A 16184-nucleotide genomic window follows, 5' to 3' on the forward strand; every position below is an offset into this window, starting at 1 on the left:
TAACACTGATTAGGCAGAGACAGGGTGGTCAACAAACAAGAACGGCCTTCCAGGCTAAGCAGCTGGTGCCCTAGATTACCTCTAGTCAGCTCAGGTCTCTTATTCTCTGGCCTTAAATAGGCGACACAGCGGGATTAGGACAAGGGCTTAGCCTGACGGGGCAAGAGCGCACAATGGCTACACAATCTACTTGAGGTCTGAAGTGATTGGAAAAATGGGCTTTACAATCAGCCAGTAACAAAGGCTCCCAAGAGATGAAGGAGATGGGTACAACTTCATTAAGGGGTTGCTTTCTTGAAGTGCAACTCCATCAGCTAAATGAAAAGATATGGTTCCACAGTGTCCTTGAATTAGCTTCAGACACTACCTGCATTAGAAGAAAGATCTTTAACCGGGGAAGCAGATGTTTACTTGAGGTTTTAATCAACTAAAGTGGGCCCAAAGGTCAGCCTTGGGGCACACCGCTTGCCCAGAGATGAAAAAAAACAAGATTTGGACTGAAGCATATGGAAGACCACCCTTATAGAAACAGAGGTTGAGAGAATTCGTACAGCGTGATATTAGCATCTAAATCAGATGGAGAAAAAGAGAGAGAGAGAGAGAGAGAGAGAGAGAGAGAGAGAGAGAGAGAGACCTGGCAGTGAATGTGTTCTACTCAATGATGGTTTTGTGCAGAGCCAAAAGAGCAACCTGATCCACGGACCGAATTAACCTGAAATGTCACGGACTAGCAGCAAGTTCAAAGATAAGCCAATGTCTCCATCACTCTGTAATCTTAAACACCATAGCTGTGAGCTACGTGGCCACAGTAACTCAACAAAATTACTTTATTAATAGCAAAAAAAATCAGTATATTAATTGCAGGGAGTGTTAGATTTTGATGAAATTAAAATCTGAAACACTATCATAATTGTGTCATTTCGTTTTCTTTAACCGCATTAAAAAATACTGAACAAATAACAATCGTATATATATACACGCTACCATTCAGTAAGATTGATACTTTTATTCTGCAGACAATTACATTTAATTCGTCAAAATTGACAGGAATTACTTTTACATAACAAAAAAATGTCTAGTCCAAACAAATGCTGTTCTTTTGAACTTTCTATTCATCAACAATCTGAAAAAATAAAGTTCCAAAAAACTATTAAGTAGCACAATTGATTTCAATACTGATAATAGGAAATCTTTCTTGAGCACAAAATCAGCATTTTAGAATAATAGAATAAGTAATGGCTGCTGATAAATTCAGCTGTCACAGGAATACATTATAATTAAAAATAGAAAAGAGTTATTTAACTGGAATATTAATATTACCTAATATTACCGTTTTTATTATAGCCTTGGTTGAGTTTAACAAACTTCTTTCAAAAACACACTGACCCCACACCTTTTAAAAGTATTGTGTTCATTCATTCATAAGTGGTAAAGTTTTATGCTTCAAATAAGGCAAAAGCAAATACCACTTCCAAGTTATACAAGACGAGGATGAGCTACACTAAATCAGAAAAAGTCTTAACCTTTAATGTGGAAAGGATGCCTGACAAACACTTTCTTTCACTGTTAAAACTAGACTTGTCTGTTTCCCACATGCAAGCAAAGGTCAGCTTTATTTGTTATACCAATCTCTAAGCACAGGCGCTGCATTGTGCTCCTGTGTGGGCAGTATTTACCGGCTCGGTTTAACTCTGTCAGATTGACCGACTGTGGAAAACAGCAAATCTTTAGCTGCACTGATTTCCCTTTCAAATAACAAATGGGATGAGCAAACTATCCTTTCAAACATCCCCAGACAATAAAGACTGCTTCAAAACACTCTTTCAATAAGGCCGTATAGGCGTAGCGACAGGTCTTTGAAGCGGGGCATTGTAGCTACCCTGTATCCTTTTGTTGGGGTAATAGAGTAAAACTGGCTGGTCTTTCCGAGCACCTAAGTAGAACCATGGGAAACAAGTGTGAGGTCTGTTCAAGGCGATTTGTGTTATCGCGCTGGATTTTGCCGCTGATATTAACCGCTTTGCTACACTTCAAGTGGTTTGACATTTGGCGCTCAGAAAATACGAGACGAGAAGTCCAGTCAGAGACCAAGATCCTAATCAAATGTTGTCTAAATCATTAAATTAACAAATTTTCTCAGATGTGAATGGCAAATTAAACATTTTTTAACAACACGTATATCAACCTAAAATCTAAATGCACTCTTTCAAAGGTTAATAGCATTGTGGTTTAAATATGCATAAACGCTCCTGGAATTGCAATATAAAACTGGTAGAGCTTCGATCGCAGTAAGTACTGATGTGCTAACTATTATCATCATGTATCAGGACTGAAAGGGCTGATGAGATTGACTCTGACACTTTTACATAGGACGGTTCAAGGGGATACTTTTAGGTAGTCCAGCACGTTCAGAGAGGTACAGAGATTCTCCATGAGATTTTCTATGGAAGTTCTCAATATTGCTTTACAAGTGGTCCTAAACAGTATTTGGACATTTAAGCAAAACTTTAAATGAATGAAATATACTTCCTGCATAAACAAACAAACAAATGATGCTAGGGCATTTCTCAGAACTAGTTTTCAGTGGATGCATAAAGTTTAACCACAGGTGTAATTTAAAGGGGTCATATGCTGTTGCTAAAAATAACATTATTTTATGTATTTGGAGTAATGAAATGTGTTTATGCGCTTTAAGGTTAAAAAAAACATTATTTTCCACATACTGTACATTATTGTTTCTCCTCTATGCCCCGCCTTTCTGAAACGCGTCGATTTTTACAAAGCTCATCGGTCTGAAAAAGCGAGGTGTGCTCTGATTGGCCAGCTATCCAGTGCATTGTGATTGGCCGAATGCCTCAAGCGTGTGACGGAAATGTTACGTCCCTTACCACATTGTGATCCCTGCGGCAACCACATGCGTCAACCCCGGGCTGGACTCCGCTTCGTCCACAGTGAAAGCCGATCCGGCGATCGACAGCGCGAAGTTGAAGTATTTCCTCAACGACCAGCACGGATCAGCTCCAGGCATGATGAAGCGATATCGTCCTCTTTTGGAAGGCCAAACAAAGTAGTTTCACTTTCACAACGAAGCACACAGCGCCTTCATGACATGGCGGCGGCGGCAACAATACTACAGCGAGAATAAAAGTTACGCCTTCTTTCTTTGCGTGAACATTTGGGCGGCATTATGCAAATCTTCCCAGATAGTGACGTAGGTATGTGGGGGAGTGTTAGAACGAGCCGTTTTAGGTAGGCGTGGTTGACTCTTAACTTTTATAAAGAATATCTCTTTGGATTTGAGACTTTAGTGTTTGCAACACTCCAAAGAGAAAGGGAAAATTGAAATCGCATTATATGACCCCTTTAAAATATAATAGAAACTAACATTTGGCAACCAGAAAGGATCCAGATACTTTTTGACCTAATCTTGAACATTATATCTGTTGATTTATCATTTGAAACCTAACAAACTTCTTTTTTGTGAAATGTTTTGTGGAAGGTTCATTGACAGTTTATTTAACATTTTGTTATCTAATGCAATGATGTTCAAACATCACACAAGGGATTAAATATTTTTGAGGCCAATGTTCATGTAAACAACTGTCAGTTTACAACAACTCACAAAATAAAATAAAAAAACATGTGCTTACAAATCCATAAACACAAAATTAAAAATGAATCCAAATCTATTCAATGAAAAAAAAACACGCAAAAAGTGCTGTTGATTCAGCTGTAGATACAAGGCCTTAGTCAGTGTATTTAACCATTTACCTTTTGACAGGAATGAAAACGAGGCTTTGAGGAATAGAAGTACAGTGTGTTCAATGGGTTGTAATGTTGTTTAACAACATACCGATTGTTCAGCGGACAAAAAAACTTTCTGAAAACAACAAAAACGTTCAGTTGACAAACACTCCATAAATCAGTTTTGAAGTTGTGAATTGTGAAAATGACATGATCTAGAACCTTTATACAGTGCGTGCCACTGTAAAGACTAAGTCTATTCCTCACAGCCTTGTTTTCTTCAATTTGGCGTCTAACCTGATTAAGGTCTATTCAGACCACGATTGCAAATTGTTTGAAAATATCATGCTCTCTGCCAAATATCTCTAGGAGTCTGCCTGTTAGTGTTCTTTCTCCCTTCGGTTTACTCCTTGTGTCTCTCTTCGTCCTACCTTCTGTGTTCCCCCTCTTTATGTCACCTATATTTATCCCCTTAAAGCTTTTACATGAGTTAGCTTGAATAATAGGATTCATCTGGAAAGAAGTTATTCTTCTCCCTTAACTTTTTGCTTATATATCATTTTATATGACACGTTTTGTCTTATATGATATATAATGCATTCTCCTATTGGATGAACGGGGTACACCAGCCCTCACAATATGTCTATATATATATATATACTATTGTAGGAGATAATAAAGTTGAAGTTTGTGGACAGAGATTAGACGCTGTGTTTACGACTCTTCATGAACGATACAGGCACTGAGAGTATTCTGACAGCACTAAAAGATAAAGAGTTAGAATTCTTAACACAACTGGTATTGGTTTTCCACAAATCCTTGCAAAAATTTAGTTCCATCAACTAAAATAGTTACAAAAAAAATAGCTTTAACCCTTTCCTATACCCCTATACCAACTGTATGCGTGTGTATGTGTATGTTAGACCAGTTTTTGCGTTTATGTAGGATGTTAGACCAGTTTATGTGTTTATGTAGTTAATAAAACCTTACTTGTATCACACTTGATGTGGTTCATTGTTTGCTTATAACTGGAGTCACTTAATCATGCAGATTTATGCTACAAGCTTTTGTAGAATTGTACAGTAAGAAAGTTATTTCCCTTAACCAGGAAATTAACGTTCTTAGAATTGACAAGACAGTTGACCCTGAGAGGTCAGCTAAATATCTACAGCGGATCTAAATATTCATAATTAATTATAACTAGTTATGATTAATTATTCATATTTCCTCATGAGCGGATTCGTTACAGTGCAATGAAACGCACATCTCCGTACAACATGCTATAGCAGTGCTTCTGAATGAATCAGCATGCAAACAAATCAGCTAAACAAATTCAACGATTTACCTAAAAACCGGTCACCACCTACTGCTGTGAGGGTGTAACCTACAGAAACATTAGCTGACCAATAAGATAAATTAAAAAAAATTAAAAAATTTAAAGCTTGCTGTCTAGGTTACATTTATATATTAAAAAAAAAAAAAAAAACGATACATGAGCGGACGTCATAACTCATTTGTCCAAAAATGTGTAAAACGTGTTAGTATTATTTTCTGTAAACATTTGAATGTTTTTCTTTAACTTTACTGCTATCCTTTTTTTTGTCTCATCCAAATATACCACTGGCTATCTTTGTAAACCAATAAATTAATAAATAAATGTGACAAGTGGGAGCGAGGCCGGTGGAGTAATTGATAATGAGCGACACCTGCACCACTCACCGGTCTCGAGTCCCACGGAGGAGCTCCGGAAGGATAAAAGGAGGAGTGACGATAATGAAAGACGAGAGACGACCAGGCCTGGACTTCATTTTGTGTTTTGTGTGCGGCAGTCGTCCGCGAGGGGCTGCCGCTTTACTTTCATTTTGTGTTTGTTTATTTTATTAAAGTCTTCTTTAAATGTTCGCCGGTTCCCACCTCCTTCTTCCCGTGACTACGAACGTTGTTACATTGGTGCTGAAACCCGGGAGGAAGGAGGGACACGCTGTCAGAGAGCCCTCGCTGCTGAGGGGGATCGCGGTGCTGAGGAGATCGGTGAGACCACCGGTGGCTGCCCGAGGCGGTGGTGCTGGAACGATGGAAGATGAGGTGGGACGGAGAGCTCACTGCCGCGCTCCTGGGTCGAGGAGGGGTGGCTGCCGTCTGAGAGGGAGCGGAGGAGTCGGCCCCCGTTCGCCAGGAGGTCGGAGCCTGCTGCCGTCCTCCATGATTGGGGAGGAGCAGGGAACGGGGGGACTCGCTGCCGGCTGCCCTCAATAGGAGGAGCCATCGCCGGCCGCCAGGAGGCGGAGGAGCGGTGAGCCGTCCACCAACGATGTCCAGTACCATCGCATGGCACCGAGATTAAGAGCCTCTCAGCCGGTTGAGGACCAAGCAGCAGTGTGTCCGGGAACTGGACCAATAATTTTTTTTTTTCCCTCTCTTGTATCGGTCTCTCCTCATTCCTCCGTCTCCTTTTCTCTCGCCTCGTCTCTCTGTCCTTACCCCCAGGTACGCCGCGGCTGCTGTAATTTTGGTGGGGGGGGGGTAGACAGTGAAAGATGAGAGAGGACCAGGCCTGGACTTTATTTTGTGTGCGGCAGTCGACCGCGAGGGGCTGCCGGCTTTTCTCTCGCCTCGTCTCTCTGTCCTTACCCCCAGGTACGCCGCGGCTGCTGTAATTTTGGTGGGGGGGGGGTAGACAGTGAAAGATGAGAGAGGACCAGGCCTGGACTTTATTTTGTGTGCGGCAGTCGACCGCGAGGGGCTGCCGGTTTACTTTCATTTTGTGTTTGTTTATTTTATTAAAGTTTTCTTTAAATGTTTGCCGGTTCCCGCCTCCTTCCCGTGACTACGAACGTTGTTACAAAATAAAACAAAAACACCAAAGAAATTTCACATTCCCCAAGTCTAGTGCCATCACGTCTTAATAAATATACTGACATTCTTGAACCCGCAAACATAGACAATATAAACAGTGAGAAGTCCCAGTGTTGAGGACTGTATATCAGGCCAATCAAATTACATAACCAGAACTAACCATTTTATGCATGTATAAATACATAAATATACAAATTAACTCCCCCTAGGTCAGTATTTTTTTTCCCCTACAGAAGCTCTGGCTCAACTTGCTGCTGTATTTGGCTCACTGTACTGCTGCTGCTGTTTGTAGACTAAATATTTGTAGCACACTAAGCTTTCTGGTGGACGGCCAGGCAATAAGTTTGAACCTGTTGCATGCATCTGTCACCATACACCTGCCCTCTGTATAACACTGTGCTCTTCTGCAGGAACACATACAGACCGAAGAGTCTGATCAACTCACAGATAATAAATATAGGACAATATTGTCACGATTGTGCTTAACGCTGCACCACAGCTGGTTTACCTTCAACGGACTGGCCGATACCGTGTAGATGCGTGATATCAGGAAACATCCTGTTGATGTCTTTCAAGTACTGCTCCATTTCCATGCTGTTATGATAGCGAAACTCCAGACCGTAAATGGATGATAGCCAGGACCATAAGAACAGGCAGAGAGTGAAGACGAACATCCTTTGAATCAACACAATGGAAGAGTGTTGAAGCCTTTTCCAGAAACACAAACAAAGAAGACAATGACGTGATGTGCCCTTATCTTGTTTCACTTCACTTTCTATTGTCTGTCAATATGGATTCATATTTTTAAAGCCTTGAGGTTTAGAAAGACATTGAATAAACTTGTTTCTTTATATGACAGGTGTGTAATATGTCCAAAAATGCTGTCTAGATGGGCAGCTCACTAGGAAATTATGTTATATATAGTTTGGACAGGAGAGCCCAAGGCTGTATATGTAATACAATTAACTAATTTTCAGAATTGCCCAGCATAACGTAATTCTCAGCATCATATCTGCCTAATTTGTTGTAGTGCTTGCTTTGTAGCCATTATTTATATTAGCATAATTGATATCATGTTAGTGTTCATGTCCAATACATGATCGTTGTGTTGTATCTAAAAGGTCAGCAGTAATGCAATATGCTCTAAAGTCACAGGTTAATATTTATGTTCGTTTTAAGTTTTTAGACATTAATGTTTGCCTTTTCTAGAAGCGTGCAGTGTATTTCTGAAAATAATTAAAATAAGTATTTGCTGAGGACAAAGGCGGATGCCCATAAATAAGAATTTACGGTTAGGCAGGTTACTATTCTTTATATCAATATCAATAATATCACATTATTATGTACACACAAACGCAAACCATACACAGTACGTGTATAAATAGTAATCTACAGTATCAACACATGACTCCATGTGCACTTAAATTATAAATAAAACATGATAAGGTTTATAAAAAAGAAACAAACTGCATTGCATCGCAAGGCATTCATTAACCAAACAACTTTAGACTTTGTACTTAGTATTAATGAGAGTAAACGAGCAGCTTTACCTCTTGTGCGTCCTCTGGCGCTTCTCCGACACTGTTTAAGACCTTGTCCTGCTTGTTTAGTTACTCTGTTGTCATTATATCATCTCATAACAGGTTAAGAAGGTTCATATGTCATCGTCCTGCTCGTGTCATTGATGAAATGAAGGTATCTTGTTCCATAGCGCAGTGCGTTCAACCGACTCCACTCCAACCTCACGTGTGTTTGGTGCAGCTGTAGGGAGTAACGAGTGGAGGCGGGGCTCAACACACACACATACACACACACAGTATCAATGACACTTGACATAACCTTTGGTGTGTTCTGTTTACTATTTACATTCAATTAAAATGTACTGTGTACATAACGACAGGTATTACCTGAAAATTACTTTGAATATCCCATTATTGCGTGACATCTTGACCAGATTCTTGACATACTTCAATTTGCATATTCTACTTCTGACTGCCAACATGACCGTTATGATTGCTGGTTTATGCTGGTCATGTGCTAGTTTATGCTGGTCATGTGCTGGTCCTTTTGCTGGTTTATGCTGGTCATGTGCTAGTTTATGCTGGTCATGTGCTGGTCCTTTTGCTGGTTTATGCTGGTCATGTGCTGGTTTATGCTGGTCATGCGCTGGCAAAGGACCAGCTTAAACCAGCATCCCAGCGTCAAAACATACCCAACCAGCATATGCTGGTTTTTTCAACAGGGCAGTGAACTGCTTTGAACTGCGTGTTTACATTTTATGCAAACACCATATAAGACAGCAACACAAAGAAGAAGGAAGAGAAAATGGTTTGCAGCCAAAACATTTCATTTTAGACTAATAAGAAGATCTCTTGAATTTTTGCTGTCAAATTTCAGGTGTAGCACTCATCTCCAGCTTCCTGCAGAGTCCCTCGGGGCGACAGTACAACCGGATAAATGACACACCTGTTCCTGCAAGCTCATTCTTTACTGCTGAGTTTACACTCACCTACTGTCCAATTGTGCATTAGCGAGTAGATTATTAGAAATAGATGTGTATCATCATCCAAAAGATCACATAAATAGGCTACATCGGTGTCTAGTTGCATATAAACTCGGGAGACATATGCATTCCGTCATTATTCTTTATACTGATCTAAAAGGGTGCTTCAGCTTGGTCCAGTTTGCATTTCTAGGATAACAAACTTTAAATGTCTAAACCGAGCTCTCTAGAAGGAAAAAGTAATTTCTCAACAAACTTAAACCAGTGACGTGAGTATTTACTGTTTTTGTATAATAATGAAAGGTCTACTGAATTCCAGACTCTGTTTTTGTCCTAGAACATAAACTTGTTTATACAAACCATAAACATGATATGTCATCATACATGAGTCATGTCAAAGGAAGGATTCCACTTTACCTGAGCTATGATCTCCTCAAACACTCCAAAAATGTTTAATGGTAGCCTACCAGTCACAGTCGAAATCCAGCCATTTCAATAGGAATCCATGCGATTGGGAACTTTGTGTGAGGGTGAAAGATTTCCACACAGAGATTTCGCAAAGGGCTCCAGTTGGTCACACGAATTTGGTGCATTGACCAACAGAAAGCTGCTTGGTTTGAAAGTGACTTCTGTGTGAGCTGTGCTTTATACTATATAAAACTGACATTAATGGACCTTTTTTTTGCCAATGAAATGCCACTAAAATTTCACAAATGATATTACACCTTTACTCTTAAAGTGTGGTAAATTTTACCTTTGTTTGGCAACATTTTCATGGGCAAAATCATTCATGACATTTCAATAGAATTCCACGTGATTGGGATTTTTGCATGAGAGTGAACGATTTCGCAACAGGTTCAAGTTGGTCATGCAAATTTGGTTGCTAGATTTGAAATTGACTTCTTTATGAGCTGCGCTTTATTCATTGCTACACTATTGACAATAGGCAATGAACCCATTATTTGACCATGAAATTTCACCAAAATTCTGCAAAAGTGACCATACCTTTACTCTTAAAGCACGGTTACATTCACCCTCGTTTTGGCGAATTTTCATGTGCAAATTCCAGTCATTTCAATAGGATTCCACTCAATTGGGATTTTTGCGTGAAGGTGAAAAATTTCTCAACAGGTTAAAGTTAGTCATGCAAATTTGGCGCATTGACAACAGAAACAACAGAAAGCTGCTAGGTTTCAAAGTGACTTCTTTGTTAACTGCGCTTCATGCATTGCTACACTATTGACAAAAGACGATGGACCCATTTTTTGGCCGTGAAATTTTGCAAATGTGACCATACCTTTTTCTTAACATATTTTATTCTTGTTCGAATGGGCAAAATCCAGTCATTTTAATAGGATTCCACGTGATTGGACATTTTTGTGTTACGACGAAAGATGTTGACCAAAAGAAAGCTGCTTGGTTTGAAAGTTATTCTTTGTGAAAAGTGATTCATACATCTCTACACTACTGGCAGACAATGGACACTTTTAGGGCCACAACATCTGACTGCACATTTACTCTTACTGCTTGACTATTTCTTCTGAAATGTCTATGTGGAAAGTTGCTGTTTTGATGCCAGGTTGTTGTGGATGGTTGCTAAGGGTGAGTGTGATTTCACCAAGTACAACATGTTCCTGGATCAACATTCCTATCAACCAATCAGAACTGAGATATAACTTATCAGGAAATGTCTGTTTTAGGCTTACAATCAGGGTTAGGTGCTTCTACACCCTTGTTAATTAGCTATCATTTCACACTGATTTTAGGAATAAATTATGGGTAGGGTTAGGTTTAGGGGTAGGGATTGGGTTTAGTCTATAGTTTTGGACAGTAATGTTGATCCAGGATCAACAAAAGATGTTGATCCAGGAACATGTCCTACTTGGCAAAATCACAGCGACCGGTTACTAAGGTGTTCTGGGTAGTTATTAAGGCGCTGCTAAGCTGTTGCATGGAAGTTAAGTGGTTACATATAGTTAAAAAACAAAACAGTTGGTTTCCAGATATGGTCCATGCCCCTCCTTGAAGGTAAATCTATGAGATTTAACTCACATGAGTTTAAATGTAGATTAGGGTGCCGCTGCAGAGGAGTCTTGAGTAACTTGTTTGCTTGCACCACCTTGAAACACTGTAAAGAGGAAATCTGTGTCCATTCAAGCCTATAATTCCAGTCTCAACGTAAAAAGCCACATAATAGCTCTTGCACATCATTAGTCATGACAGCTGCAATCTAGTCTCATGATGTGCTGCATGTGTGAGAGTGTGTTCATGGATGTGGTAATCTGTGAGCTCAGATGTCTGGAGGTGTTCACTGTGTCTGTACACATCCACAGAGGTTTCAAGCTATGTATGTTACATGCTTAAAAAAAAAAAATTCATTAAAACTGTTATCCAAATAAACCAATAAAACTAAACCTCATTTACAGTTATGGTATCTATGAACCGTCACGTTTTGTAAAAGACCTTGAAAGAAATTCTTCAAATCTCACATTTTTGTTTCAAGGAAGAAAGAAAAATAAGCTAAATCTAGACCTAAAATAAACTTGATTGAAGTGGTTTCTTTCAGCTGGGTCTGGCCCTTTAATTGGCCACTGGTTGACTAATTTTTAGGTCAGTATTTATGAACAATGTGTTGCATCAACAAATTTGACAGCATTAATCAACAGATCAATAGGTAAACACTGACAGGATGCTAATGAATTATGTAATTTTAAACACTTGACAACAAATAGTTTCCAGTGACCTGAAGGCAAAATCTACTCTTCTAGTCATCTCTTTGTTTGTTCAAGAAAAAAAAAGGTTGACATACAGTTTCCATGTCTGTTTTCGGCAGAGACAAAGAAGTCATGGGGACTGAAAACAATGGCCTAGGGCCTAGGCTGTTTATCATGAGATAATAAACATCAATCACTCCTATCATTAAAACAGTATTTGCTCAGGTTACAATACAATGCAGTGTATTGAAAAATAAATAGAAGTTTCCATATGACAGTACCATTTATTAGTAAGTGTGTCTGGGAATTGTGAACATGACCTTAATTTTACTAGCGCCGTGCTCTACATGTCAAGTTTTTCATCTTAAACCTAAAAGGTTTTGACCAAAATGTACAATCTAGCGGGTGAAAAAACAGACTTTGCCATCTGGGCCTGCACTTTATTGTCTGCATTTGTTCAAAGACATTACAATTAAATTAAAGTTAAATTAAAATAAAGTCATAATGAAACTTTTATACTGAGTAAAGTCCTGCACCACCCTTACCTTCATCTTCATGAATTGTTAAGTTTGAAATAGATCTCTAAATTGCACAATGTGTTTATGCAGAAGGAGACATCTGGTGGTTGTAAGAAGAACATGCATCCAAATATTTTCCAGTCTTTAGAATTGAATGACATTTCACACATTACATTCATCAAACAAGTCGAGATCACAATGTCATATTTCTTAGTGTCACACACACACACACACAAAATGGAAGCCACATTTTTTTTAAAAGAACCCCATGTTGTTTTATTAGAGAAGGGAAATTCTGAAAACATTTACTAGCGGGTGAAAAAACAGACTTTGCCATCTGGGCCTGCACTTTATTGTCTGCATTTGTTCAAAGACATTACAATTAAATTAAAGTTAAATTAAAATAAAGTCATAATGAAACTTTTATACTGAGTAAAGTCCTGCACCACCCTTACCTTCATCTTCATGAATTGTTAAGTTTGAAATAGATCTCTAAATTGCACAATGTGTTTATGCAGAAGGAGACATCTGGTGGTTGTAAGAAGAACATGCATCCAAATATTTTCCAGTCTTTAGAATTGAATGACATTTCACACATTACATTCATCAAACACGTCGAGATCACAATGTCATATTTCTTAGTGTCACACACACACACACACAAAATGGAAGCCACTTTTTTTTAAAAGAACCCCATGTTGTTTTATTAGAGAAGGGAAATTCTGAAAAGTAAGCTGCATTTAGTAGTTTACCAAGGAAATATTCAATTAAACAATCTGAAATGGAATGCTATGTCAAAATGAAGTGTACTAAACCAGCTATTATACTGCAATGACAAGCCTGGGAGAAGGAAGGACGTCCAAAAATTTGACGCTAGAGCAGAGAATAAATTAGCTTGCTTGTTCATGTACAAGACATGGGAATAAAGTTTTTTTTTTTGCATCAATATGATTCTGAATAGCAGACAAGATCACAAAGGGATACATAAGGACTGTGTGCTGCGTGGAGCGTTCTGAAAGCTGTTTGGTACCCATAAATCAGGTAACCAGCTCGACCGCATCTTCACATGCAATTGTATCACAAATAACATCTTGGTCAATCCCTTGCATGTCTCGGATCATTTAATTATTACTTTTAATCTACATCTACCTCCTTCCGCACCACAAACCCCTCTGCCAGTTTTGTTTAGATGAAATCTCCTTCTCGACTTTCCTCTGTAGTATCATCCTCTCTTCCCACCCCCACACATTTCTCATCATCCGTTCTTTTTCTACCCTAACTCATTGCCTAGACAATATCTGTCCTATTTCCTCCAGACCAGCACGTGCTACTCCCTCGAACCCCTGGTTAACCGAGGTCTGCCGTGAGCATCGGACTAAACTCAGGGCAGCGGAGAGAAAATGGAGCAAATCAAAAGATTCAGCTGATCTCAGCAGGTATTGCTGATTGCAGAGGTATCACTGTAATGTTCATTTTCCACCAAAGTTCACGCTGCCAAAACGATCTTCTTCCGTAACAAGTTCCACCACCTCACACCACCTCTTTAACTGCTGACAATTTTGCTAATCACTTCACAATCAAAACCACATCCATCAGCAGTCAGTTCTCAACTCCACTCACCCAGGAACTCACAGCAAACACTCACTCAGCTGACCATCTTCTCTCCTCTTACAGAAGATTAAGTCTCTAAACTTATCCTCTCCAGCCACCCTAACACCTGTCCTCTAGACCCAATCCCCTCACATCTCCTACAAGCTATTTCCCCTGCACTTCTGCATTTACTCACACATCATCAACACATCTCCTCACAGGTATTTTCCCCACAGCATTCAAGCAGGCTCAGGTAACCATACTACTTAAAAAAACCTACACTAGGCACCTGAATTTTTGAAAGCTACAGGCCCCGTGTCTCTCCTCCCGTTCATAGCAAAATCACCTGAACGCGTTGTGTTCAACCAAGTGTCTTCCTTCCTCTTACAGAACAACCAGCTGGACAATAACCAATCTGGATTTAAAAGTCACCATTCGTCTGAAACTGCCTTGCTCTCAGTCACTGAAGCACTACGGAGTGATGCAAGAGCTGAGTCCAAATTTTCATGTTCTCATTCTGCTAGATCTATCTGCTGCATTCTACATTGTTAATCATCAAATCCCTCTGTCCACCCTCTCATCGCTGGGCATCACCGGAACTTCACTCTACTGGTTTGAGTCTTACCTCACAGGTAGGTTCTTCAGGGTGACTTGGGGAGGAGAGGTATCCAAATATCATCGACTGGTCACTGGGGTTCCTCAAGGATCAGTTCTTGGGCCCCTCCTCTTCTCTATATATACACTACGTCACTGGGACCCATCATTCAGGCACATGGATTTTCCTACCATTGCTATGCTGATGACACACAACTCTACCTCTCATTTCAACCAGATGATCCAACAATACCTACTCGATTTTCAGACTGCCTGACGGACATCTCAGCATGAATGAAAGAACATCACCTGCAGCTCAACCTAGCAGACAACCTGGCTTCTCATCTTCCCAGCCACCCATTCAGTACAGCACCAGTTTACCGTCCAACTGGGCTCCTCAACGACAATCCCATCGTGTTCGGCCAGTAATCTTGGGGTGATCCTTGATGATTAAGTGAGTGAGTGAGTGAGTGAAGTGATGTGTGGCCAAGTATGGTGACCTATACTCAGAATTTGTGCTCTGCATTTCGCCCATCCAAGTGCACTCACACCGTGAACACACACCCGGAACAGTGGGTAGCTATATTGCTGCGGCATCTGGGGAGCAGTTGGGGGTTCGGTGCCTTGCTCAAGGGTCTCACCTCAGCCGTGGTATTGAGGGTGGAAGAGAGCGCTGTACATTAACTTCCCCCACCTACAATCCTTGCTGAACCTGAGACTTCGGGTTACAAGTCCGACTCTCTAACCATTAGGCCACGACTGATCAGCTGACCTTTAAAGATCATATTGCAAAAATAGCACGATCATGCAGGTCCGCACTACACAACATCAGGAAGATCAGACCCTTCCTAACAGAGCATGCAACAACAGCTTCTCGTCCAGGCCCTTGTAATTTCTAGGCTGGACTATTGTAATGCTCTTCTGGCTGGACTTCCAACATGTGCAATCAGATCTCTTCAAATGATTCAAAATGCAGCAGCACGTCTTGTTTTCAATGAGCCCAAAAGAGCTCATGTCACACCACTTCTCATCTCTTTGCACTGGCTTCCAGTCACGGTTCACATCAAGTTCAAGTCAAGTGGTGCTTGCCTACAGAACATCCACGGGCTCCGCACCCTCCTACCTCCACTCTCTCCTACTCGTCTACATCCCCTCCAGAAACCTGCGGTCGGTAAATGAGTGGCTGCTCGTGGTCCCATTGCAGAGATTGCAGAGAGTTATATATAACTCTCTAGGATGTTTTCTTTCACTGCACCCTGTTGGTGGAATGACCTAGCTAACTCCACCAGGACAGCCAAATCCCTCACAATCTTCAAGAAACAACTGAAAACTCATCTCTTCCGTGAGCATCTAACTGCCTCCTCAAATAAACGTAAAAAAAAAAAATTCTATGCCTTCACTTTTTCTATTCTACATTTACATTTATTCATTTGGCAGACACTTTTATCCAAAGCGACTTCTAGTTATCGTGTCATTCTTTATCCCTTCCTGTCCTTGCTTTTACTATTTTGAATGATGAGATGACTGAAACCTTATATAAAGGGCACTTCTCGTATTTATTGCCATCTTATGGTAAATTGCTTGTTGTATTCCTCAACTGCAAGTCGCTTTAGATAAAAGCGTCTGCTAAATTAATAAAGGTAAATGTTTGGACCGGTCATTAGG

At 40.1% G+C, this 16184-nt stretch overlaps 1 protein-coding gene across 1 annotated transcript in view; it reads right to left on the reverse strand.

The window, feature by feature from the left end:
- The window catches only part of cpm (carboxypeptidase M), a 47806-nt gene extending 39408 nt beyond the window's left edge, over positions 1 to 8398 (reverse strand). Inside the window, exons 1-2 of the mRNA XM_016279945.1 lie at positions 8151 to 8398; positions 7109 to 7308 (exon numbers count right to left, since the gene is read on the reverse strand). Of these exons, the coding sequence (XP_016135431.1) occupies positions 7109 to 7274 (166 nt within the window). The 5' untranslated portion in view covers positions 7275 to 7308; positions 8151 to 8398. The remainder of the gene's footprint in view (positions 1 to 7108; positions 7309 to 8150) is intronic.
- Between the last annotated feature and the right edge of the window lie 7786 nt (positions 8399 to 16184).

The sequence above is a fragment of the Sinocyclocheilus grahami genome, unplaced genomic scaffold (assembly GCF_001515645.1).
Source record: "Sinocyclocheilus grahami isolate Dianchi unplaced genomic scaffold, SAMN03320097.WGS_v1.1 scaffold135.1, whole genome shotgun sequence".
In the NCBI taxonomy this organism is placed as follows: Eukaryota; Metazoa; Chordata; class Actinopteri; order Cypriniformes; family Cyprinidae; genus Sinocyclocheilus; species Sinocyclocheilus grahami.